The sequence below is a fragment of the Mustela nigripes genome, chromosome 13 (assembly GCF_022355385.1).
Source record: "Mustela nigripes isolate SB6536 chromosome 13, MUSNIG.SB6536, whole genome shotgun sequence".
In the NCBI taxonomy this organism is placed as follows: domain Eukaryota; kingdom Metazoa; phylum Chordata; class Mammalia; order Carnivora; family Mustelidae; genus Mustela; species Mustela nigripes.
Genome location: NC_081569.1, coordinates 33,408,393 through 33,436,181, shown reverse-complemented (window position 1 = coordinate 33,436,181; position 27,789 = coordinate 33,408,393). Strand labels below are relative to the sequence as shown.

The 27,789-nt window shown below is 36.4% G+C and overlaps 1 protein-coding gene across 3 annotated transcripts in view; it reads right to left on the bottom strand.

Annotated features, from left to right (window-relative positions):
* The window catches only part of LRRC49 (leucine rich repeat containing 49), a 163,790-nt gene that overhangs the window by 44,831 nt on the left and 91,170 nt on the right, over positions 1-27,789 (bottom strand). For all 3 annotated transcript variants that reach the window (XM_059371947.1, XM_059371948.1, XM_059371949.1), the window contains 2 exons: positions 15,028-15,175; positions 3,486-3,569 (listed from right to left, as the gene is read on the bottom strand). In XM_059371947.1, coding sequence (XP_059227930.1) covers positions 3,486-3,569; positions 15,028-15,175 — 232 coding nt within the window. The remainder of the gene's footprint in view (positions 1-3,485; positions 3,570-15,027; positions 15,176-27,789) is intronic.

Below are 27,789 nucleotides of genomic sequence, written 5' to 3'. Positions count from 1 at the left end.
ACACCTACTGCCTCGGGAATCAGGGAGGGCTGTTAGGAAAATTCTTTGCCCGTTTCTCCAGTGCATTTATACATGCAGAATAAATTTTTAGTTCCATCTCTCTGCCTATATTTGGATAACCTAAAATTCTAGCAAGGAAAAATTGCATTGGGTAGGAATGAAAAGTGACGACAAAGCTTAATTAAAACTAAAATTTTTTTTAAAGTTCTGTGTTTAAAACTGTTTTTAGCATGGATTCCTTTTCTATTGCTTACTTGTTATTTCAAATTTCTCTATATCGTTACATGGGTTATACTTAATATGCATATACTTCTGAGACTTTTGGACATTTTATGTAGATCTTCCTTATCTAAAGCAAGTAGAATCTGCTATTTTACTGTAAGAAATTTTTCTCCCAAATCTATACTAAAGAACATCTTACCTTAAGGAACTCTATTTTAGGTATTCATTGATAAATGGTACAACCCAATTCTCAACCCAAGTAGTGCCACTTTTACTCAGCACCAGGCCACTATGAAAGAGTCAGGGGCAGTAAGTTAATGGCAGATGGCTATAAAGTTGACTCCACGCATTTGGTATTCTGGCTGACTGGGAGTTGGCAGAAATATTCTTAATGAGATATAGTTGTGCTTATAAAAAGAGATACACAATATCTTTACACCACTGAGTCTGTTAGCAAATTTATAAGATACTCTGAAAATACAAACACTTTCCAATACTCACCTCAAACTTAAGCTTCCTTTATTTGGTTTATTGAAATTAGATCAACACCGGGTTGACTAAGAGAATGGATATTTTTACTGAGGCCAGGAAGAGGAGACATATTTTAAAATAGGATTACAGCCTGGGGTCAGATGAGGGTTGGTCACTGGCTTACCAGGGGACCACATAAGGGCTCTAGGTATCTGTGGTGAAAAAAAAAAAAAAAAGGCAGCAGCAGCAGCAGCAGCCAGAGAAAGGCTATAGATTCTGCAAGGCAGAAGGGGGTATCAGAAGAAAATCTTCCACTCAAAGATCATGGATGTATTTGGCATATCAGTTATTGTCATGTTTCTAAAGCTAGGTAAAAATACATTGTGAAGTCTGTGTTAAGGTGACAATTATTTTAGAAGATTCCAAATTTGCAGCTTTTGCCACTTGAGTCTACTCTTCATAGTCCAAGCAATATCTCACCAGTAGAGCCTGTAACTATCACTTCCACGCATTTCCAAGGTTGCAAGGAAAACAGGAAGACAGAAAAGCAACAGAAGATACTCTTCTGGTCCCTTCGCAACCACCCACCCACTTTTCTTAATGATCAGGACATGCTGTCGAATGAAACAACAGCCAGCAAATGCTGATGATCTTCAGTATCAGGATTTCGAATCTGGGCTAGGGCTAGAATCCAGGTCTCTTGATTTCCCATGATTCTCCTCTAATTAAAAAATTTTAAAGCTAAATAACCCTCATAATTAAAGAGTCCTATTTAGTGACTTCAAGAGAAGTATTCACTATATTTTGAAGTTTCCAAATTTTCCAAACATGTACAAACCATGTTGGCTAAATGTTCAATGGCATATTTCCAAAAATGCTGAGCATGAACAGCACCTGAATTGGGTATATAAGAAAAAAAATTTCAGTGCAGAAGTGTAGTCAAGAGCAATTTGTTGCCTATACCAGGCTCAACTTATACTGGTATCTTTAAAGCTAAACCAATGGAATTTGTTTATTCTGCCTTTCCATGCTTTAAAATACAATACAAAAGTGTTCTTTTTGTCTGACAGCTTTAGTCTGTTTATTTACTTATATATTTTTATTCATTTGGCCATTCATTCACTTATGCAGCTTATGTACTGGAGCTGTAAGATCAGAAATACAGAGGACTCCTGAATAACATGGGGGTTGGCTCAGGGGGGCTGCAAATCTGTGTAAAATTTTGGACTTATCAAAAACTTAACTACTGATAGCCTACCATTGACTAATAAAAGCTTTACCAATGATATAAACAGTTGATTAACACATTTTGTATGTTAGATGCATTATATACTGTATTCATATAATAAAGTAAGCTAGAGAAAACAAAATGTTGAGAAAATCGTGAGGAGAAAATACACTTACAGTACTGTACTGTATTTATTGAAAAAATCCATGTAACAAGTGGAGCTGTGTAGTTCAAACTCATATTGTTCAAGAATCAACTCTATTATTTTTTCTAAATGAACCATTCAGGAAGTTTACCAATAGTATTATTTGTCAATGGTAAATCTTGCTCCTACCTACACATTTTAAAAATTTTACCTACAACTATATTTCCTATAAACCAAAGTGTGTTTTTGACCAACCCTTAGAAATATTCCAATAGGGAAAAGACTAAAATTCTATCAGCTAAATCAGTAAAGATAGAGATATCAAGAGGGGGCTTAGGTACGTCTAATTAATGGGATGAGGGGAAAACAGATAAAGTTGGGGAGGAGTCAAGAGGTTAGAAATAATAGCAAATGAGAAAATTGTAGTAATATCAAGAGTTCTAAATACTTTTGAAGTAGTAGTCTTAAGCTGAGAGGGCTTGGCACCAAGTGTTTTTTTTGTTCTGTTTTGTTAATTTAGGAGTAGTTTTCATAGAATAAAGCACACAGATTCAAGTAGTCTTTGATTAGTTGTGAGGAAGGCATACACCGGTGTAACCCATACACCTATCAAGATATACATTTCCATTGCCCCAACAAGTTCCCTTGTTTCCTAAGTTTATTTTGTACAACTTCATATCCCTACCAGTCATCTTTTGAATTCTAAATGGCATTTTCATTTTAGAAAGAAAAGCATCTACGTAAGACAAGAATGAGTAAGGATAATCAGCCTGATATCTGTAGTTTTAGAACAGAGTAGGAGCATAATACAAGCTATAAACTTTAAGCTGTCTTTATTTTAGTTGTGATGCAAGAATAAAATATTTTAATAGAAAATATTCTAAGGAAAACAATCATGATATGATAAATCATTTGAAACTAGTTTGAAACAAATTTTACTTCCTAAATCCTCAAAAATCTTTACCACCTCTATTTAAGAGAAGTTAATAGTTTTTTTAATTTAAAAAGCAATTATTAAAAAAGAAAACGTGTATCAGAGCTCATTAAAATATCTCAGTAAATTATGGTCGATTATAGGGGTCTCCAAAATAAAGTGACATGGCAAAAGGATACACAAGGTGATGCACTGGTGTAGAAAAAAAACCCTGTAACTTGTGTTCTATTTAGTTTTTATCTCTTCCCCTTAAAATCTGTAGCTTTTGCATGTGTTTTATAATGCACATTATGTTGCATTTCTCAAGTACAGGCTTATTTATAGGTAACTTATAAACATTATAAGGGTATTTATTTACAAAAAATTCTACCGATAGGAATGAAAACTTTACAAAGTTGGGAAACTGCTTTTCCAGTTGACAAGCAAGCCGGTTTCAGGGCAGTGAGGGTTAGGACGCACACGCATGTAGACTTTAGGAAAAGTACCTTAAGCAAGGACTGTTTATGACTTTCCCGCTTCTTTTCTTCCTCCTTTTTGGCTACAACAGATGCGATACGCCTTTCTTCTTCCTAAAAGCAAAAAAATGTTTACAAGCATTATTAAGTATATAACCTCTTCTATATGATTTCTTTGGTTCTACCGGTCTGGTTTTCTTTGTGAGAAGCATACTACTTGCTAACAGAAAATATGCCCTCATAGAAATTTAGTCTTTTCCTCTTTATTCTTTTTCCTTCCCAACTCTAAAGAACTGTATATTCTTAACTCTACTCCCAACTTTTGATGTGTGATGGACGTAGCTAATACAAGACAGAAAACAGAATGAGAAGGGCAAGAAGCGAGGGGGGAGCAGGTTTACATAGTTTTTCTTTGTATACCATGTACTTACATTTCCACATATAAAGACTTAAAAACTTTCTACTATGATGATAAAAACAACAAGAATTATACTTCTCAAAACTTTTATTTGACCTATGGATGTAAATCAGAGCTTTTTAAATACTAAAACAAGTATGAAAGCTTTTTAGAACTCTCCATTGATATTAATAAATTATGTCCATTAATATTATTACTTTTACTTTGTTTTTAAGTTGATTTGGCCAGTCTAATTTCTTAGATTCTAAAAACTATAAAATAACATTAAAGTTTAGAAAAAATTTTAAAAATCAGCCATGATTCCCACATGCTAACTCACATCTTATCATTTCTGTATCACCTTACAGTATTCCCTATAAACATATTTTTTCAAGCGGCAATCTGTATACATAGTATGGATCATGTTTTTTTCCCCTGAAGATAGTAAAATTTTAGTAAATTATAAACATGTAATTTTAAGTTTTAATATAAAAGGATTTATAAGTATTCAAAATGATGTTGCAATTTGAGAAAAACAATTCCTTCTTAAAAGATGGAGCTTGAAAATATCTTCAGAGATAAGAAACCATAAAAAGTAATCTAGCACATTTGAAGAACTCTTACAGAAATGAAAAATTATACAAACCGAAATGAAAAATCTAATGGAGGGGAGCTGAAGAGCATATTGTACAAAACTGAAGAGAGAATCAGGCAACTGAAAAACAGGCCAGAAGACTTTCTCCCATTTGCTTTCATAGCACCCTAAATTTCCCACTACAGCACTTCCTGTTTCATTTAAATCTCTGCTACTCTCTCTCCCCTCTCCTACCCCAGGAGTTCATTGAAGGTATGGACCATGTCAACTCCTGGCACATTACAGATAGTCAATATATATTTAAAGAATTGATTATTAAATGCACATCTCCATATATCTGTCCAATAATTTCCTAAAACTGGAACCACTAAATTAAATGGAAGACATATTTCAAGATATGTAAACATATCTTGATATGTTTACAAATTGCCCTCCATAAGTGTGGTACTGATTTCCATCCCTATCAGAAGGCAGCATTTGATTTAAAACATAATATATAGTCATGACAGCTGTTCATCAAATATTCCTGTGTCTTCCCACATCCAGGCCATATTGTAAGATAGCAACTGATAACCCTTATCAGTTAGGTGCTGTCATTTTCTTTAACCAATGTCAGATGAACAAAATCACATGTGTTTATTTCTGGGGGAAGTTTACTCGGAAGGAAGCTTTTAAAGACAACGTATGGGATAGCTGTTCTCTCTCTCACCTCTGCTACAGAATCTGCAAAGCTCCACATGGTGGGTACTTTGAAGGCCTTGGTTCTAGAATGAAGACAACACAGAGCAAAGTTTCCAGACCACATAATACATACATACATACTGCAAACAGGCAGTACGAACATGAAATAAACTTAATTGCTTTAATTCACTGAGGTCAGGGAAGTTGTTTCTACAGCATAATCTAGCTAGCCTGACCAGTATATTTATCATGCTAGAATTAAGGAAGGTCAAAGATGCCATGAAAATGTATTCTAGGGGGTTAGCTATTATAAATACTTCTGATAGCAAAGAAAAGGCCTAAATGAAAGAAGGACATAAAAAATACACAAAGAGAAATTATCAAAAAGTTAGAAAACTAGAAATGCACCCACTGGAAGACTCTAATTTTAGAAATGAGGTACTGAATACTCTGAGAAGGTTAATTAATTTATACAAGGTCACAGAGCTAGTGACAAAGCCAGGATCGGGACCAGAAGCCATAGCTTCTGAGAAATGGAATTTGAATTTTTTATAATAAGGACAAGTTTAAATGTATTTTAACTGATTTTAGAAAGATATAAAAGGAAAGGTAAAAAGTCAATAGCAATCTGCTGTGATTTAATTGTTTTAAAGGGAATGGAAAATGAATGTGACTTGTGGTGAATTTAAAATCTTTTACGAGGGCGCCTGGGTGGCTCAGTTAGTTAAGTGACTGCCTCCAGCTCAGGTCATGACCCTGGAGTCCCAGAATCGAGTCAGGCATCGGGCTCCCTGCTCATCGGGGAGTCTGCTTCTCCCTCTGACTTCCCCCTCTCATGCTCCCTCTCTCTCTCTCTCATTCTCTCCCTCTCAAATAAATAAATAAAACCTTTTAAAAAAATCTTTTATGATATGGAAAATAGTTATTCTTGGTGTTTGAAGACTAGGTAGAGCTTCTGAGGCAAACTCAAGAAAACATTCAGAAGCTTGATTCCTAGCTTCACAATATAGCTAGAATAACAACTATATTAAACTCTTCTGTTCAGTAAGTACTGATTCGGTACCTATTAAGTATAACCTATTTCAGAACAAATTTTTTTTAAAGGCAAAATATATCGATGTTTGATTGTTGACTCATCTATAAAATGTGAACTAGAAACAGATTGGTTATTCAAAGAGTCAATTTCAAACAGTACTGGAAACTGTATGGATCACGTCCTACACATATTTGAGAGATGATTTCATCAGATTTCCAAAAAGAATTTGAGCTTCTATTAAAGGCAGTAGGACTTTAAAAGGAAGGCTAAACCTAAGAAAACTGGATACATGCCAAATCAACTCAAATATTGTTTTAAGGAGTTTATACATCTAATGACTATATTTCAGCCCAAATAATTATAGAGTAACTGAACTTGGAAACAAAAATAAACCTCCAAATGTAAAGATGAGCTATAAATCTGTTGGTAAGAAGGAAAAAACTGTAAACTTCTGGCATCTTCATGATAATAGTTCAATTTCTGGGATAAAAGCCATATTCTTTATATAGCAAAGCAAAAGGATCTATCTAGGATAAAATCTTTTTTTCTTACTTTAGTCTGTTCATGAAGATAAAATGTAGAAATGATTTCAAAATAATTAATAAGTACAGTGATTTAATAGGTGTTTGATAACTTAGATTATACTCTTAGCAGACTATTAAGGCTCTACAAAATGCATATTTTATATGAGAAAAAGTTTTTCTCCAAATAAATAATAGTAGTCCTAATGTATGCAGTAATTTATGAAGTGAAATTAAAGAAAATAAATGGCAATGTGGGTTTTTAACCATATACCGTAGGATGGTTAGTTATAAAAGACATTATTTTCCCTGACTACAGCAAATATTAAAATAGACTTTAAAAGCAGAGTTTTTGTCTAGAAGAGGCAGTCCATATTTTTCATTCAAACAGTCTTTTTTTTAACAGATAAAACTGATCTGTCTAGGTCCTAGTTAATGTCAGAGCAAAGGCTGGAAGCCATATTACCTAACTTCTCTTGGCCTGGGGATATTAGCTGTTAAATACTAGGGGGGGGTAAAAAGCCAGAACAAGCTAGGTTATGCTGCCATAACTTCAAAATTTACACTGGCTTACGACAAAAGTTTACATCTTGATCATGCAAAGAGCCCTGCAACTGTCCTCCTTGCAGTGCTAAGTATTCCTGGGTGCCGTGATCCGGTGGCATCTTCAACTCAATCCATGCGCCCATGAGGGCCACCACAACAGGAGAAAAGCAGTGAAAATCACACTTTGGCTTTTAAAAGCTGCTGCCTGAAAACTACAAACATTACTTCTGCTCACATTTCATTGGTCAAAGCACGTTGCATGGCTACACTTAAATTCAAAGGGGAGGGGGAAAGAATCCTCCCACCTGACAAAAAGAGGATGATCAAAAGGTAACAGGGAACGTTAGTAACAGCTCCCACCATAGAAAACTCATGTCTGTCTCAGACTGTTCCAATTTTTGGAGGGCAAATGGTAAACAAGGTCATATTAAGCCAGCTAATTTTGTGTCTCAAGTGAAAACATTAGAAATTGTGAAATTGTGCCTGTTTCAGAATTCTGAGAATAGTGCCTGTTTAGCAAAATACTGCCTCAGAAATTAAAAGGAAAAAATTCTATACAATGTATATTCTCTATCCTACAATTGTCTATACAGTGTCTGTTCTCTTTTTTTACAGACAGTTGTGAATATATTTGAAGACCACTGCAGTATCTTCCTTATGTCTTCTCTGTCAACGAATTGTGCCAGCTTCTCTGGAAATACATCAGTTTGTTATCACTCCTCTAAAACTAATAGTTCAGGTATAATCTGATCATTGAAGAAAAAAATGGGGACTACCATCTCAACTTTTCTGAATTCTCTATTTTGATAAGATTGTTTTAAATTATTTAACTTCTAACAATCCCATCTCACAATTAAATCAATCTGAACTTAATTTGCTAAATCTCATCTCACATAAATTTGCATTTGTGCTGAGAATTGTTTGTCATGGAGTAAAGTCCAGGATTTTCAATGTATCTATTTTTATCTTGCTAAATTCTGCTTTTTTTTTTTTTCTACACTAGAGGTCAGCAAATTTTTTTCTATAAAGGGCCAAATAGTAAATACTTGAGGCTCTGTGAACCACAAAAGATCTGTCACATGTTGTTTTTCTGTTCTTTACTTTCTTAATACAATGCTTTAAAAACAAATAAACCATTCTTCTCTTGTTCCAAAACAGTCTGCAGGATGGATCTAGCCCACTGGCTATAGTTTGCCAAACCCTGCTGTAAATCACTGAGCTACTTTGGGATTCCGTTTTGATTAGCCAGTTTATCAGGATCCCCAAGTTCTTGAGTTGCTGTCAATCACATATTGTATCAGAATAACAGAAATATTCTCATTCCGTCACTAACAAAAACTTTGAATCAAAGAGGCTCAAAGAAAAAGCCTCAAGGCATGCCAGTACAGATTTTTCTAGAAGCTGGTGATTATGAATCCATTACTTCTATGCTGTAGGAAGGCTCCAATCACAAATTCACTTAACGATGTTATCATACAACTTACTCAAAGCAGTATCATGAAAGACCTTGTCAAAAGCTCTGCTTAAATACCAAAACACTATCCCTGACACTCCTCCAAGAGAGCCTACTTACAATAGCTAAAATAGAAAATTAATTTTGTCTGGCATGAATCGTTTTTAGTGAACTCGTGCTGCCTCCTAGTGACAAATTCCCTTAGTATTCACAACTCCTCTAATAATCCAATTTCGATTTCTTTCATACTCAGCATCAAGTTTACTGTCAGAATTTGTGAAATTTATATTCTTTCCTTCTATGATAAAAAGACAGATTAGTTGATCTTACCTTGCAGCTACTCTACTATTCTACACTGCTTCTCTGATAAAACTTTCAAAGGTCTAGCAATTTATTCACTATGTTTACTCAGTGCTGTAGATCAAGGACTGGCAAACTCCAGTCTACAAGCCAATCCAGTCCGTCACCTAATTTTGTAAATAAAGTGTTATTGGAATAGAGCCAGCTTATTCATTTATATAGTGCCTATGCCTTCTTTCACGCTACAGTGAAGTCAGTAGTTTTCAACAGAGTCTGTATAGACCCCACAGCCTAAAATATTTACTATCAGACCCTTTACAGATCAAGTTTGCCAGTCCCTACTCTAGATTCAACTTACCTATTCACCTATCCTAGGCTTCACCTTCTTTATCTTAATATTTATTTCTATACTTTCTTAACAGAGATAACAAAAGCAAAATGGGAATAGAGGCCATAAACTTATATTCTCTCTCTTGGCCTCATATTATCCTTTGTCATTCCTCTGGATCAGGCCGTCCCCCCCACACAAAGCTCTCATTCTAACTAATCCCCCTGCTTCTCATCTCACCCATCCTATCCTCCCCAATTCATCCCCTGGGCTCCTCTCTAGATAGACAATCTCTTTAATAGGCGAATATAATTTAACCACCTTAAACTCTTCAAGGGCTTCCCATTATGTCCAAGACAAAAAGCCAAACTCCTCATTATGACAGAAAAAGCCCTTCCTGGTCTAGGCCTTGCCTGTCAGATGCCCTTTGCTCCTGCTACTTTCCTCCATGTTTACTCAGTGCTCAGCCATGTTGAATTGCTACATTTGCTATATCCCCTCACATCTCTCTGCATTGCGCATGCCTTCATTCTCCCTGGAACACTTCCCACAGATATATCCTCCTTCATAAGCACTCTTCAAGCCCAAGTCAAGTATTTTCTCCTTTGGAACTTTTCCTATTTTTCTGGTGGACACAGGGGTGCTTTACCTTTCAATGTTACTGTGCTGTGTATGTGTGCACGTGCACATGTGTGTAAGTGTGTGTGAGTGTGTGTACACACATATAACAACTGATCTTCTCTAGCTTGGCATTTTGCATTATAACCTGTCTGCACTAGACAGTGAGCAACTTGAGGGCATGAATTATGATTCTGATCTTGTCTAATCTAGTTCTAGTTCTGATCTAGTGTCTAATACAGATCCCAGTATAGGAACTTTTCAGTTCAATGTAACTAAGAATGGCCAGGAATTTTTTCAGGTGTTTCTAAGTCAAAAGTAATGTGTTAATAGCTCTGTTTACAACTTATTAAGTCGTTCACGTTCCAGCAACTTAGCAGCCATTTGAAAAAATGATACACATAATTTGAAAGAAAAAGTACACCATTCTTAAAGAACCACAACTGCTTACCAATGAAATCTGTATATCTGTAGGACATTACACAACTTCTCAAATGTTGTATTTAGACTGCACATTGGCACACCTCATTTCCTGTTCCATACTGATTTGGGCATAGTATTTTGTTTAGCAAAACCACCACTTTGCAAAGATACAATGCCACAGAGGTAAATATAGTGTGACCTCGTGTTGAAATGGCAAATAACCTTGAGCTCATAGTCTTCTCAGTGTCTCAAAGATCTCAAATATCACTGCGTTTCCCTTGAAAGCTGTAAATATTCCACAGTGCCCGAGTTCACAGAGTCCTCAGCACATAGCTCTAGTGCACAGAGGTTCATTCAGTATTTGTATAATCCACCCCAGCTAGAATATTTATATGGTAAATTACATAAAAATTAATCAAGATGTCTTTTTTAAAGAGAAAAAAATTGGTATAGAACTGGTGTCAGCAAATTTTTCTAGCCAGATGGTAAATATTTTAGACTTAGAGGCCATATAGTTTCTTCTAGCAACTACTGAATTCCGCCACTGTAGAATCAAAGCATATGGAGATAACATATTAATGAACGGACACAGCTATGTTCCAATAAACTCTGTTCATGAAAACACATGGCCAGAACATGTGCCATTTGTTTGTCAACTCTGTTAACAGAAAGTCTTTTTTTTTTTTTAATTTTTTTGAAGATTTTATTTATTTATTTGACAGGCAGAGATCACAAGTAGGCAGAGAGGTAGGCAGAGGGGGAGGGGGGAAGCAGGCTCCCTGATGAGCAGAGCCCTGATGTGCTGAGCAGAGCCCTGCTGATCAGAGCCCTGATCCCAGCTGGGATCAAGACCTGAGCTGAAGGCAGAGGCTTTAACCCACTGAGCCACCCAGGTGCCCCAACAGAAAGTCTTTTAAAAGGTATACTGTTTTAGGGCATCTGAGTGGCTCAATCAGTTAAGCATTCAACTCTTGATTTCAGCTCAGGTCATGATCTCAGGTCGTGGAATCAAGCCCCATGTCAGGCTCCATGCTTACCAGAGTCTCCTTGTCTCTCTCCCTCTTTCATGAACACTCTCTCTCAATGTCTCTCCCTCTCTCAAATAAATAAATAAAATATTTTTTAAAAAAGCTACTGAGAAAAAAGGTATGCTGTTTCTACACTAAACTCACTAAAAAGTAACAAATAAAAGGCAAGACTAAATACTATGAGCTCATACTAATATGAATAAATGAAAAAACTGAAATTTTTATGAGGAACGGGATTACAAAAGGAAAGAGAATAACTTTACATAGAGAAGGCTGGCAGACACCATTGTAATTAAAGCGGCCAACATCAATAAAAGGATAAAGAGAAATTGTAGACCACTTGGTAGGACGCAACAAGAAAAATCAAAATCATTTCTGTGTTATTTATGCAAAAATCTATAAAAGTTGATTGCGAGGAAACATCAAAAAGCCTGAATTGAGTGCCATTCTACAAACTGACCTGTAATCTTCATAAATGTTAGAGTCATGAAAGGCAAAAAAAAGACTAAGAAACCGTTCCTGAAAAACAGTGATGAGGGAAATCTGATTACCAAATGCACCATATGTAATATATAATTCCAAACTGGATCGTTTCACTACACAGAAATTATTGACACCACCAGTAAAATTTGAGAGTGGTGTGAGAATTAGACACTAATAATTATTCAGTGTTTACTTCCTAATTTCATTGGTTATATTGCATTTATACAGGAGAATGTCTTTGCTTGCCAAAAACACACACTAAAGTGTTCAGGATTGTTGGGTTATCTAATCAGCAGCTTATTCTCAAATAGTTCAAGAAAAAAGTTTGTGTTTTTTTTTAAGATTTTACTTGTTTTTTTTTTTTTGACAGACAGAGATCACAAGCAGGCAGAGAGGCAGGCAGAGAGAGAGGGGGAAGCAGGCTCCCCTCTGAGCAGAGAGCCTGATGTGGGGGCTCAATCCCAGGAACCTGAGATCATGACCTGAGCTGAAGGCAGAGGCTTTAACCCACTGAGCCACCCAGGCGCCCCAAGAAAAGTTTTTGCTACTGTACTTACAACTTTCCTATGACTTTGAAATTGTTTCCATTAATTCTAGAAAACGGAAACTAACCTATAATGACAAAAAGTAAATCAGTGGTTGCTTGGGCAATGGGGGTTGGGTGGGGAGGGATGGAAAGGAGGGATAACAAAGTAGCATGAGGAAACTTTGGGTAGTGGATTATGAAAAAGCTTGATTGTGGTGATGTTTCACAGGTGATCACATATTGAAATTTATCAACCTGTACAGTTAATAAGTGCAATTAATTTTATGCCCATTATATCTCAAGTAAAGCTTTTAGTAAGACATTAATTTTTTTTAATTTCTCAAATTAAGCTGTGAAGGAGCAGATGTACAGGGATTTTTAGCAGAACAGCTGGCCCTGCTCCCATCCCAGGTGATTTTCTCTCATTTCCTCACCAGGCAAACACAACTCATGGAATGTACAAAGACAATGATTACATATAGCACCACTCTCCTTTATTTCAGGCATGAAAGTATGAGATTTATAAATCTCATTCAATTAAGACTTTAATGAACATTACTACATTCTCAGCACTGTGTGAGATAGGGAAGGAAAGGAAATAAACATATTTAGGACCTCGGTATATATCAGGAAAGGAAGAAGAATGGTTTCTGCCTGTAAGGATTGTATACATCAGTTGGGTGGGGAAGACTGACATTTAAGTTCACTATGGGAAACACAATATATAATTAAGTACTAACTTAAATAAATGAGTCAGCTTCATTTCTTACCCCACCCACCTCAACCTCACCAGGAAGAGTAATTGTTAAGTACCAAAGATGCTCAATTAAGAGACACATGGAGGGATGAGTGTGTGGCTCAGTTAAGTGTCTGCCTTTGACTCAGGATGTGATTCCAGGGTCCTGGGCCTAAGCCCCACATCGGGCTCCCTGCTCAGTGGGGAATCTATTTCTCCCTCTGCCTTCTGCTCCCCCTGTTCATGTTCTCTCTCTTTCTGACAAATAATAAAATCATTGGAAAAAAAAAAAAAAGAAGAAACACATGGAGATAAGGGTGAAAGTATGAAACAGAGTTTACAGGATAGATCTGAACAAGCTAAAGACAAAGAACTGTTTCTCCATGCTAGAACAAAAAGAAGCAGAGCCCCCAGAAGATCCCTGGCATTAACAAATTCATCAATACTTGTAACTACCTCTCCTTGTCACCTGAGATGTCCATGATATTCCTGAGACAGAAATGTAAATGCACACATTGTGAAAATGGCTATAGGCAAGGAGTCAATTAATTGGCAATTAAATAAACTTAACTGACCACACAGAATCCACATCAACATTAGCAGGGTCTAGAAGTCAGAAGACAAGTGGAGGTTTAGGATATATTTCTAGCTCTGAGATTATCCAACTGAGATCATTAATGAGTAATATCTGAGATAGCAAAATATTGAAATAAATCTGATATATGCAATGAAAATTAAGGCAAATTTCTTTCTTACAGAACTTCTTGAAGCCTATAAAATGCAAATGCGCACTGTACAACTAAAAGGTGCATATATAACATTTTGCGTAGATCAGGAATCATTAAAACATCGAAGTATACAAAACATCTAACATGAAGATCGAATGAATAAACAAGCACTCTTCTGAGAGGTATGGCGTCAATAACAACACAACAGCTCCACGTGACACTTCCTCTGAGCCTCACATTGTTCTAAGGTTTAATGCTTTATGTTATCTTGACAACAACTCTGTGATGTAATTATGACTGTCTACCCCCCATTTTACTTTAAGGAAAATGAGATACAGAAAGGTCAAGTGAATTCCTGAAGGTCATTTGGCCAGAAACTGGTCAAACCAGGATAGCGATTCAAGCAGTCTGGCTTTGGCACCCATGTGCAGAAACATTACATTATGTAACTTAATGAATGTCATTTTTACTCATCCATTCTAAAATAAATTTTTAGTTGGGTATTAGCCAGAATGAAAAACAACTGTGATGGTTACTTTAAACAATCATGATGACTAATGAATTTAATTTTTTTTAAAAAAAACCTGTTAAAAAGGAAACCACAGACCCAAAATGGCATCACTTAAGTTAAGGTCACAAGCCAGTAAACCAAGAGTTGCTACCTAACTTAACTACAGTTTAGACCCCCCAGAAATATAATCTGTAACCAGTCAACCTGTGAATTTCCTGGTCAGGACTAGGAAATCTACCGATAGGCCCCTTCTCTTCCCTTTAGAAGGGTGACCTTGCCTAAAACCATGGATCCTTTGCTAATAATTTCCTTTTTTCCACTCCCTCTCTACCTTTAAAAACCTTTCTTTTTCTGTAGTCACTGGGAGCTCCCCTCCACTTGCTAGACAGAATGCTGTCCAATTCATGAATTGATTAATAACGCCAATTAGATCTTTTAAATTTGTCTGTTGAATTGTTTTTGTTATTTAACAGCCCTATTCAATGGAATTGGGAATGAGGGACAGGTGGTAAAAGATTTGTAATTATAGTTATGAATTATATAGTCACGATAATCCACAGTTTATTAAAACTAAGAAGCATTTCAAGAAAAGAATGTGCACCCCAGTCTCTTAATCCACAGTAAGGAAGACACTACGGAAAGTACTTCCAAAGAGTTCTCACCGTGACTCTCTTCATATCTAGCTGGCGCAGCTGCATCATATTCTGAAGGATTGTATGTTTGTACCATGACTCTTGAGCTATTGGATTGCCATCAAAAGTGATGTCTGAGAGAGAAGAAGAGTCAGCAAGGCAGCACACACTTTCAAAGCTGCAGGAGAGACAGAAACCACCAGGTTATTGTGAGATCTTCCAATAGTACTTTCATTTATTTGATATACATTATCATTTTAGAATAGATTTAGATTTACAGAAAAATTAAGAGAGCGTAGTTCCCACATACTCTGCACCCAGTTTTCCCTATTATTAACACCGTGTAGCAATATTGTACATTTTTTACAATTAAGTTATAATTATTTACAAATAATTTACAGGTAATTCATTCATTCCTTACTTTCCGGCACTATAAGATTCTCTAGACTCATATATTTCCTGTCCCAGTCCTAAAATCAGACATTTCTCCTTTAATTGGAGAATGGTCTGGAACCAAAGATCTGGTGGCTTGGTATACTTTTCAACACTGGGTCATTGTATTTTTTTTTTTCATACCTTCTGCAAACAAAGCAAGGAAATGCATGTGTGTAAAACTGACCTGTGTGTATATATATATTATCTATAATATGTAATAACCATCTATGTCTCCATTAAGCTGAACATGAGTTCACACTGATATTGCCCAACTCTAATCTATCATCAAAAGGATCCTTCCAGCCTCTTTCCCTTGCTTATCTGTAAATTCCTAATCCAATAAGGAGAAATCTGACTTATACCAGCTTTCGTCCATTTACTTAACTATTCAATTCTAGAATATATGCATAGTGGTATCAAAATATTCAACCTGAATCCCCATTGGAAACAGCTTTATTAAATACAACCATTATGTGTAATTCCTTTAGTATTTAGTCTTACACATTCATTTCAAAGTTACTTGGGTCAGCACCTTCCCTCCTGCTACCCCTCCAGCGGGGTTGTTTCATACAGGTGAAATATTAGTTAGCTTTTTTTGTCATAGTCTATATTCATTCCTTCCTGGGATCCTCTAACTGCCTAAATATTTTAATTTGCATACATTAAGATTTATACTGTGCTGCAAAGTTCTGCAGGTTTTAACTAATGCGTTATCATACACAATAGCGCCATGACCCTAATAATATATTATTAATAATAATATATTATATAATTATAAATATGTAATAATAATCCTATTCAACCCTCCTTTTCTCTCCCTTAATCTCTAGAAACCACTCATCTTTTCACTGTGTTCATAATTTTGCCTTCTCCAGAATGTCATACAGCTGGAATCATACAGAAGGTAGCCCTTTCACACTGACTTCTGTTACATAGCAATATGCATTTAAAGTTCTCCCATGTCTTTCTGTTGTCTTCAGAGTGCACACTCTCTTTTTATCACTGAGTGATATTCCATTGTCTGCATGTACCACAGTTTGTTTACCCATTCACCTACTGAAGACATCTTGGTTGCTTCCAGATTTTAGTGATTATGAATAATGCTGCTATAAATATTTACCTGCATCTTTTTTGTGTGAACATAAGTTTTCAGCTCAATTGGGTAAATACTTAAGATTGCAATTGCTGGATTATATTGTAAGACTATGTTTAGCTTTGTGAGAAACTACCAAACTTCCAATGTGGCTGTAACATCTTGCATCCCTACTAGCTCCATATTCCTTTGAGCATTTGGTATTTGTCAGGTTGTTGTTGTTGTTGTTGTTTCCATATTGTCATTCTGATAGTTGTACAGTGGTGTCTCATTGTTTTAATATACAATTCCCTAATGTCAAAGGATGTTGAACATTTTTTTCATATGCATATTTGCCATCTGTATATCTTCTTTGCATTTTCAGCTCTTGTGCCCATTTTTTTATTGAGTTGTTTCCTTATTTTTGAGTTGTAAGAGTTTTTGGGGGGAGGTTAAATTTTTATTTTACTTCCAATTAGTTTACATACAGTGTTATATTAGTTCCAGGTATACAATATAGAGATTCAACACTTTCATACATCACCTTGTGCTCATCATGACAAGGGCACTCCTTAACTAACCCTCCCCTTCTCCTTCCCCTCTGGAAACCATCAGTTTGTTCTCTCCAGTGAAATTCTATTTTTGGTTTGCCTCTCTCTCTTTTTTTCCCTTCACACATTTGTTTTGTTTCTTAAATTCCACATAAGACTGAAGTCATATGGTATTTGTCTTTCCCTGACTGACTTATTTAGTTTAGCATAATACTCTCTACCTCCAACCATGTCACTGCAAATGACAAGATTTCCTTCTTTTTTATGGCTAATATTCCATATACATATGGAATGGTATGGTGTGTGTGTGTGTGTATTTCCGTATCTTGGCTATTATAAATAATGCTGCTATAAATACAGGGGTGCATGTATCCCTTTGAATTAGTGTCTTGGTATCCTTTGGATTAATACATAGTAGTGCAAGGGCGCCTAGGTGGCTCAGTGGGTTAAAGCCTCTGCCTTCAGCTCAAGTCATGATCCCAGGGTTCTGGGATCGAGCCCCACATCGGGCTCTCTACTCAACGGGGAGCCTGCTTCCTCCTCTCTCTCTCTCTCTCTTTCTGTCTGCCTCTCTGCCTACTTGTCATCTGTCTGTCAAGTAAATAAATAAAAATCTTTAAAAAAAAAATACATAGTAGTGCAATTGCCGAATCCTAAGGTAGTTCTATTTTTAACTTTCTGAAGAATCTTCATACTGTTTTCCACAGAGGCTGCACCAATTTGTATTCCCACCAATAGTGTACATGGGCTCTCTTTTCTCCACATCCCTGCTAAAACCTGTTGGTTTTGTGTTGTTGAATTTTTGTACATCATGGATATATATAAAAATATACTTATATACATAAAATTTAACAAATATAAGATTTGTGAATATTTCTCCTAAGCTGTAACTTGGCTTTTCACTTTCTTAATAGTGCCTTTCACACGGTGGAAGTTCTTAATTTTAATGATGCCCAGCTAATCAATTTTCTCTTTCATGTATCATGGTCTTAAAAATTCATCACCAAACTCAAGAATGCCTAGATTTTCTCCTAAATTTCTTCTAAAAGTCCTATAGCTTTGTGTCTTATATCAATCCATTTTGAGTACAATTAGTAAAAGGTATAGGTCTATGTCTAGATTCTTAATGTGAATATCCAATTTTTCCAGTATCCTCTTGAAAAGAGTACCCTTTCTCTATTGAATTGTCTTTGCTCCTTTGTCAAAGATTACTTGACTATATCTGTGTGAATCTATTTCTAGGCCCTCTATTCTTTTCCATTGATATATATGTCTACTCTTTCACCAATACCACACTGACTTGATAACTGTACCTTAACAGTTAAGTCTTGAAATGGGTTAGTGTGAGTCCTCCAATTGTGTTCTTCAGTACTGTGTTACAATTCTAGGTCTTAGCTTTCACATACAAACCTTAGAATCCATTCGTTGATACCAACTTTCTGGGACTTTGATTAGGACTTTATAAAAACTGAGGTATAATTGATATAACGATATTAATTTCAGGTATATAGCATAACAATTCATATTTGTACAGATTGTGAAATGACCACCACAATATGTCTAGTATAACATCCATCTCCTTACAGTTGCAGAATTTTTTTATAGAATTTTTTTCTTGTGGTAAGAACTTTTAAGATCTACTCTCTTAGCAACTTTCAAATATGCAATACAGTATTATTAATAATATATTCCCATGACTAAGTTATTTTGTAACTGTAAGTTTGTACCTTTTGAGTTCCTTCACCTTGCCAGCCACTTGCCTCTAGCAACCACCAATCTGTTAACTGTATCTATTAGCTTGTTTTGCTTTTTTTTGTTGCTGGTTTTTATTTTTGTCTTTAGATTCTACATATAAGTAAAATCATATGGTAGTTTTTTTCCCTCTGACTTATTTCACTTAGCATAATGCCCCAAAGTCTATCCATATAGTTGCAAATGGCAAGATTTCATTCCTTTTTATGGCTGAATGATATATATATCCATTATCTATCTATCTATCTATCTATCTATCTATCTAGCTGTCCATCCTACATTTTCTTTATCCATTCATCTGTCCATTGACCTTTTTTTTTTTGAGAGCGAGAAACTGCACAAGTGGTGAGGAGGGGCAGAGGGAGAGGGAGAGAAAGAATCTTACGCAGGCTCTATGGCCTGACACAGGGTTCGATTTTACAACCCTGAGATCATGACCTGAGCTGAAATCAAGAGTGAGATGATTAACTGACTGAGCCACCCAAGTGCCCTGGTCCATGGACACTGACATTGTTTCCAAATCTTGGCTACTATAAATAATGCTGCAATGAATATGCAGATATCTTTTCAAGTTAGTGTTTTCATTATCTTTGGATAAATACCAAGAAGTGTAATTACTCAATCATATGGTAGCTCTATTTTTAATTTTTTGAGGACTTTAAATTTTCAAAGTGACTACTCACTTTTCTAAATAACACTCCAGAGCAGGTTAATAAAAATCATTTATATTAGAATCATCCTCATTCCATTACTATTCAGATAACTAATGTAAACATTTAGACCCTAAAATACTTCCTTTACTCAGGCACTATATTGAATAACTCTTCTTCCTGTGTTAAGAAAAATAAGAGGATATAGAATATTTATGGTATAGAAAATAAATAATATGTTGACTATTAAGGTCAAGGCAAGGTCTATAGCAAGAATGAAGTTTATTATGTTTTTATTGTCACATTTAAATATTCCTTCCATAATTTGCTCCCACTCAAGGTAAGAAGATCCTCTCCTATCAATTATTTTACCTTAGAGATTATTTTTACCATCTAATAGGCAAATCTCACAATTCAAAAACTCATTATGGTTTTTGAGACATGTTTAGATAATTATGAGAAGGCATTTTCCCCTAGTTTTACTGAGAAATAATTGACATACATCATTATATAAGTCTAAAGCATACAGCATAATGCTTAGATTTACATATATTGTGAAATGATGACCACAGTTGGTTCAGCTAACATCCATTTTCTCATATAGATAGAATACAAATAAAAGAAAGAACAAAAGAGGTAAGAAAAAATTTCCTCCTGGTAATAAGAACACATAGCATTCATTTTTTTTTTTCTTAAGAAGGTCCCATGCCCAGGATGGAGCCCAACGTGGGGCCTGAACTCACGACCCTGAGATCAAGAGTCAGATGCTTAACCAACTGAACCATCCAGGTACTCCCATAGTGTTTACTTTCTTAACAACTTTCCAATATAACATACAGCAGTGTTAGCTGTGTTCATCATACAGTATTTTACATTCCTAGTGCCTATTTATCTTTTATTTTTTAATATTGATTGATTGATTGATTTTAGAGAGAGAGAGGACAGAGAATCCATGAGTGGGGGGATGGGCAGAGAGAGAGAGAATCCAAGCAGACTCCGTGCTAAGTGTGGAGCCTAACATGGGGCTTAGTCCCACAACTCATGAGATCATGACCTGAGCAGAACCAAAAGTCAGACACTTAACCAACTGATGCCCCACTACCGATTAATCTTATAACAGGAAGTTTGCACCTTTTAACCACCTTTCTCCAATTCCCCCTCCCCCCATTCTCCACCTCTGGTAACCACAAGTCCAATTTCTTTTTCTGTGAGTCTGATTTTTGTATTTGCTTTTAGATTCCACATATAAGTGAGATCATACAGTATCTATCTTTCTCTGTCTGACTTATTTCACTTAGCATAATGCTTTAGGGTCCATCTATGTTGTAACAAATGGTAGGATTTCCTTACCTCTCATGGCTAAATAATATTCAGGTATATATATTCATGTATATATTCATGTATGTAGATAAACCATAACTTCTTTATCCATTTATCCATCGATGGACACTTGTTTCCATGGCTTGGTTATTGTGAAAATGTTGCTGTGAACATACCTGCAGTGTAGATATCTTCTCAAGTTAGAGTTTTCATTTCCTCTGGGTATCTTCCAAGAGATGAAATTGCTGGATCATATGATAGCTCTGTTTTTAATTTTCTGAATATCCTCCATGCTGTTTTCCATAGTGGTCATATGAATTTACAATCCCAACAACAGTGCACAGGGTTATCTTCTCTCCACATTGATACCAGCATTTGTCATCTCTGTCTTTTTCATGATGGTCATTCTAACAGGCATGATGTGATAATTCATTATGGTTTTAATTTGCATTTCTCTAATGACTAGTGATATTGAGCATCTTTTCATGTACCTGTTGGCCTTTTGTATATCTTCTTAGAAATGTCTATTCAGATCCTTCGCCCATTTTAAAATTGGGTTATTTCTTCTTTTGCTATTGAGTTGTATGAGTTCTTTATATATTTGTGATATTAACCTCTCATCAGATAAGTGGTTTACAAATGTTTCCTATTGCATAGGTTGTCTTCTCACTTTGTTGATGGTTTCTTTTCCTGTGTAGAAGCTTTTTAGTTTGAGGCAGTACTACTTGTTTATTTTTTATTTTGTTTCTTCTGCTCTAGGTGTCATATTTTGATGCAGGGCTTGAACTCACTCTCCTGAGATCAAGAGTTAGAGTTTAACCAACTGAGCCAACCAGGTACCACCCCCAAACCCCAGACCTTACATGTAAGTCTTTAATCCATTTTGAGTTAATTTTTGTGAGTGGTGTAAGATAGGAGTCCAGTTTCATTCTTTTACATGTGAGTATCCAATTTTCCCAGCACTATTTATTGAAGAGGCTGTCTTTTCTCCATTGAGTACTCTTGGCTCCCTTGTCAAATATAAGCTGACCTGTTATACTTGGGTTTATTTCTGAGCTGTTAATTCTATTCCATTGGTCTAATTGTCTGTTTTTATTCTAGTACCATACTGTTTTTATGACTACAGCTTTATAGTATAGCCTGAAATCAGGAAATGTGATGCCTCCTGTTTTGTTATTCTTTCTCAGGAGTTCTTGGGCTATTTCAGGGTCTTTATGGTTCTACATAAATTTTAGGACTTTTTTTTTTTTACTTCTGTAAAAACGCTACTGGAATATTTGATAAGGAATGCACTGAATCTCTATATGGCTTTTGGTAGTATTGATATTTGAACAGTATCAATTGGGAAGACATTTTTTAAAAGGCCAGTGTATACAGGTAAAAATGAGAGTTCATTAACTTAAGCTTAACTATCACTACAAGCATAAATAAACTTGAACAAACATTGTTATTTTTCCCACCTATCATTAGCGAAATTATTTTTCCACATCAATATAAAATCTCAAAATAGTTTCTGGTGTTTAAAGGATGTTTAAAAAATGCTTCTCTTTTTCCCTCACAGTTGAATCCATAAAGCTAAAATCAAATGAAGATGCTTCTGATAATTTCAAAACTGAAACACAAGGCAAATTTGTTTTTCTCCTAGAGTGTTAAGTGAGTGAAGTCATCATCTTCCATCCACAAATCTACTTCTCAATGTATATTTCCTATCTGATAATGTCACCACCAAGTCAACTGCTAAGAAACAATCTCCTACTCAGAAACTGATGCCTGAGAATAAAATGACTGGGAAGAGACAGCAAGGTATTTTTCTTTTTTTTTTTTTTTTTAAAGATTTTTTATTTATTTGTCAGAGAGAGAGAGAGGGAGAGTGAGCGATCACAGGCAGACAGAATGGCAGGCAGAGACAGAGGGAGAAGCAGGCTCCCTAGCGAGCAAGGAGGCCGATGTGGGCCTTGATCCCAGGATGCTGGGATCATGACCTGAGCAGAAGGCAGCTGCTTAACCAACTGAGCCACCCAGGCGTCCCCAGCAAGGTATTTTTAAGCAAGGGAGGGGGTTTCTAATAGGATCAGAATAATCAGTAATTATTAGAACAATTAGTAACATTATGGGAGGTATAAAGGAAAGAAATGAGTTAAGGTAAAAAAAACTAACTAAAGATTCCAATAAGCAGAGGTTAAAAAGGAGAAAAGGGTCTAACATAATGAAAACTAAGGTAGAAGCTATGAGAGCAAAGAGGAGAGGATAGGTTCTATGGAAGCTAGGGTGTAGCATGTACAGAAACTAGTACTTCAGGGTGCCTGGGTGGCTCAGGTGGTTAAGCGACTGGAGTCCTAGGATCAAGACCTATGGTGCGCTCCCTGCTCAGCAAGGTGGAGGGCTGCTTCCCCCTCTCCCTCTGCCTGCCACTCACCCTGTTTGTGCTCTCTTTCTCAAATACATAAATAAAATCTTAAAAAAATAAATAACAACAAAATCAGGATTTACCTACAATAAAATGAAAATTTCCAGCTTCTCTATGCTTCTGGACATACTATTTCCACTTTTCAGTACACTTACCCTATTAGTGGCTGATATCGGATCATGGTGATTCCTGATAGCATATCTTTTAAATACTTCTAAGACTAATGTAAGAAAAATGATTTATTAATTTTTATATCAAGGATAAGCCTTTTGAAATCATTTCCATTCATTATATTCTTTCATTCATTCACCAGAACTTTATCACACACTTACTAGGTGCTAGACACTATATTTGGTTTTGGGTTAGTGTTCGCAGCATATTTGTATCCCTCAAGAACCTTGAAGTTTCATTCTGTTTAGATATGCTGGGCCATTGAAGAAGAATGCACTTCAGCATAGAAGAGTTCTGTTGCCTCTACTGGCTCTTCTGCTTTTCACATTACTTAATTTCTTAAAGGTTGAACTTGGTATCCCATCCTGTGGTAGCTGGAGGAAAACTTAATGAAAACCTTTTTGAAACATGTCCTAATAGTCATGGGTCACCATTATGACATGCTGTTCTAGATAAAGGAAACCTGATACATGAAAAAAGTGATCTGTCAAATATGTATTTTTTTATATACTGAAAGTTTTGTATTTTTTATTTATAAATTGGTATATTGATATATAATCTACATGTAATTTTAAAACACCTATTTTTAACTAATTAATTAATTTTATGTTAGTCACCATAAAATACATCATTAGTTTGATCATGACCTGAGCCAAAGGCAGATGCTTAAGTGACTGAGCCACCCAGGCGCCCCTACTGTTATTTAATATTTATTTACAAGTTGGACTGCAGAGAGTCCAGATTTATTTATTTAGACAGAGGGAATGTGAGTGGGGATAGGGGCAGAGGGAAAGGGAAAGAGAGAATCCTGAGCAGACTCTGAGCTGAGCGCAGAGCTTGATGTGTGGGTCAGTCCCACCACCCTCGGGTCAAGAGCAGAGACCAAGAATCGGAGCTCAACTGACTGAGCCACTCAGGTGCCTAGGAATCTATTATTTATTTCTTACTGCAAGTATGATTTTAAACTAAAATGAGTGTAACCTTTCCTAGCCCTAACACTCAAGTATTGCTTTGGGGAATGTAATTATTCCAATAATTACCAAACGGGTGGTGTTAAACACAAAAAAACACGTTGAATTTCATTGAATTGAAATATAAAGCACATTAGTAAATATAGAAGAAAATACTATGTCCAGTGAATGTAGTCATTGTGAAGCACTTCAGAGATCTAGAAGATCTGCTAATGCCCACCTGGTCTATGTCTATAATTCAAGCACAGCCAAAAAGGCACCAGGAGTATGAAAATCATTGCAATCTTTAACAGGTACTGTCCTGGCAGCCCTTTCCAGATTGGTTGCTAGCACTGAAATTCAGACTAAAGTCTTTATACTTTGAATAGTTTTTTTTTTTTAAGATTTTATTAATTTATTTTACACAGAGAGAGAGAGACAGTGAGAGAGGAACACAAGCAGGGGAAGTCGGAGAGGGAGAAGCGGGCTTCTCTGTAAAGAAGGGAGACTGATGAGGGGCTTCATCCCAGGACCCTGGGATCATGACCTGAGCTGAAGGCAGCTGCTTAACGGCTGAGCCACCCAGGCGCCCCTTGAATAGTTTTAATAAAGTAAAAATAAATCCATATCTGATCCAGAAGATTCCTCACAAAATTTCATTTCCATCTGCAAGGCATTTGACCAATAAACATGCCATACATTCCTAGAAATGCACTGACAAAGCACATATGATTTTAAAGACCTCGTCTAATCCAATGAAAGAAGACTCACTCCGTAACTACAAATCCAGGCTAATGAAAGGTTACATTGTACCTAACTGAAGAAAATAAAAACCAGATTGTAAAACAAAAACAAGAACACCTGGAAATAGGACAGTAAGTATAGTGAAGTAGTGCTGGTGTCTAAGAACAGTCTCTCTCTTTTTAAGAACACTCAGTTGCCTGAGTTTTCTTAGTACCAAGAAAGGAAAAGCTTGGGTCCAAAGGCTGACATTTAATTCATAAATTGACTCTAATCTTTTTCCAGATTACTCATATATTTGTTCTTTCCCTAGTGGTCTCCTCCCAATGACACATCTGCTTCCTATCTGCTAAAGAACCTACAGAGGAACAATGTGTCCCTACTGACCAAAACTCACATTTCAAAAGGAACAGAACATATTTCAATCCATTTTATGCTTACTTAATAAAATACAGAGAAAATAAAATTGTCATATATGTGTGTATACCACACAGATGTTTATCTAACGACCCCCAAATATCAGTCAAATTTCTCCAATTAGAAAGTTCTCCAAAAAGTAAGTCAGATACTTTAAAAAAGGGTTTTCCTCTTTCATACCATTAAAGTACCATATACTCTCAAATAATCTTAACAAAAACTTTAGCTATTTTATAGTGATCAGTGTGAAATTTTTACGTGATAGTTACTATATATCTGGCAGGCTGAAATGAAAGAGAACAGTAGAATAAGTCAAGTGTTCTCATAAGAACTAAAATATACACAACTGACAAATATAAAATACCTAGAAAAATCTGTACAATAACATATAATTAAGGATTAAAGAATGAAATACTGTTAAGGAAAAGAGCACATAATAAAGTTGTTTGTATGTCTGAGAATGAAGTTAGTGGACTAAGGAGGCTCTTGCTAAACACACTAAAAATGCTCCATGAGATATATTTTAAAAATCTTCAAAAGGGCATCCATGACCTGCTTAAAAACAAAATGAGAAATACACAGGTTTAAAAAAAAAAATGGAAAGGTGGGAACCCTAAGAGGTAGCCAGAATATTGAAACTAACTTTTTTTCTTTTTTAAGATTGTCTTTATTTTTGACACAGAGAGAAAGGGAGAGCAAGCACAAGCAGGGGGAGCAGCAGGCAAGGGAGAAGTAGGCTCCTGGCTGATCATGGAACCTGACGTGGGTTCCCAGGACTGTCCAATCATGACCTGAGCTGAAGGCAGACACTCAACTGACTGAGCCACCCATGTGCCCTGAAATTAACCTTTTTGCTGTGAGAGCATTTACTGAACCCAGTGAAGTTTAACTTTGGTTCATACAATCTTCAATGCTGGGGGACAGAAAACAAATTCCAGGGGCTACCCAACTTGGAGAGTCTAACTAGAGACTTCTCCATAAGTCTGAGACCTAAGGCCTAGACTTTCAATATAGAGTTAACTGGTTATAAACTTTCCTACCCACTACCCAAGATATAGCCCATCTCATAACCTGGGGATAGGAAAGAGGGGAAAATTCTTCCCTGATTACTTGTAACCACAAATCACAATTTGCAGCCTGAATCCACACTAAAATGGGTGGTCTAAAATATTTTAAGATAACTGATATTTTGAAGATATCTAAGGCTGGTTATGCCTATAGGTATCTGACAGAAACAAATGAAACTCCTTCATGGAGAAAACTACGTTCATACAAGACTCCAAAGAATTTCTAAAAATAAGGTACCAGAAAATATATAGCTCATAGTCCAAAAGGAACACTTTGATTGACAGCCAGCAGAAACAACAGGGGACATAGACTGGCTATAAATTTTTCATATAAGTGAATTATGAAACATAGGATATAAAAACATCATATTTCAAGAAATAAAAACAGGTTGGGACATCTGGGTGTCTCAGTGGGTAGAGCTTCTGACTCGACTTCAGCTCAGATCATAAACTCAGGGTCGTGAGATAAGCCCTGAGTGGGGCTCTGCGCTCAGCAGAGTCCACTTAAGATTCTCTCCCTCCCTCGCATTCTGCCCCTCCCCCAAGTAGCACCCTTTCCCTCTCTAAATAATAAATAAAATCTTTAAAAAGACAGGGGGTGGAGTCAAGATGGCGGAGAAGTAGCAGGCTGAGACTACTTCAGCTGGCCGGAGATCAGCTAGATAGCTTATCTAAAGATTGCAAACACCTGAAAATCCATCGGCAGATAGAAGAGAAGAAGAACAGCAATTCTGGAAACAGAAAAACAACCACTTTCTGAAAGGTAGGACCGGCGGAGAAGTGAATCCAAAGCGATGGGAAGATAGACCCCGGGGGAAGGGGCAGCGGCAAGCAGCGGAGCAACAGCGCACAAAATCAGGACTTTTAAAAGTCTGTTCCACTGAGGGACATTGCTCCAGAGGCTAAACCAGGGCGAAGCCCACGCGGGGTCAGCGTGGCCTCAGGTCCCACAGGGTCACAGAAGGATCAGGGGTGTCTGAGTGTTGCAGAGCTTGCGGGTATTGGAACAGAAAAGCCGGCTACAGAGACAGAGCCAACAGTAAGCTCACAGCTCCGTGTTACCTTGAACCCGGTCGCAGACTCGGTGAGCTGGGAGCGCGGCCGGAGGTCAGACAGACGGGAGTAACTGGGCGCTGTTCTCTGAGGGCGCACTGAGGAGTGGGGCCCTGGGCTCTCGGCTCCTCCAGGCCGGAGACTAGGAGGCCGCCATTTATATTCCCGTCCTCCGGAACTCTACGGAAAGCGCTCAGGGAACAAAA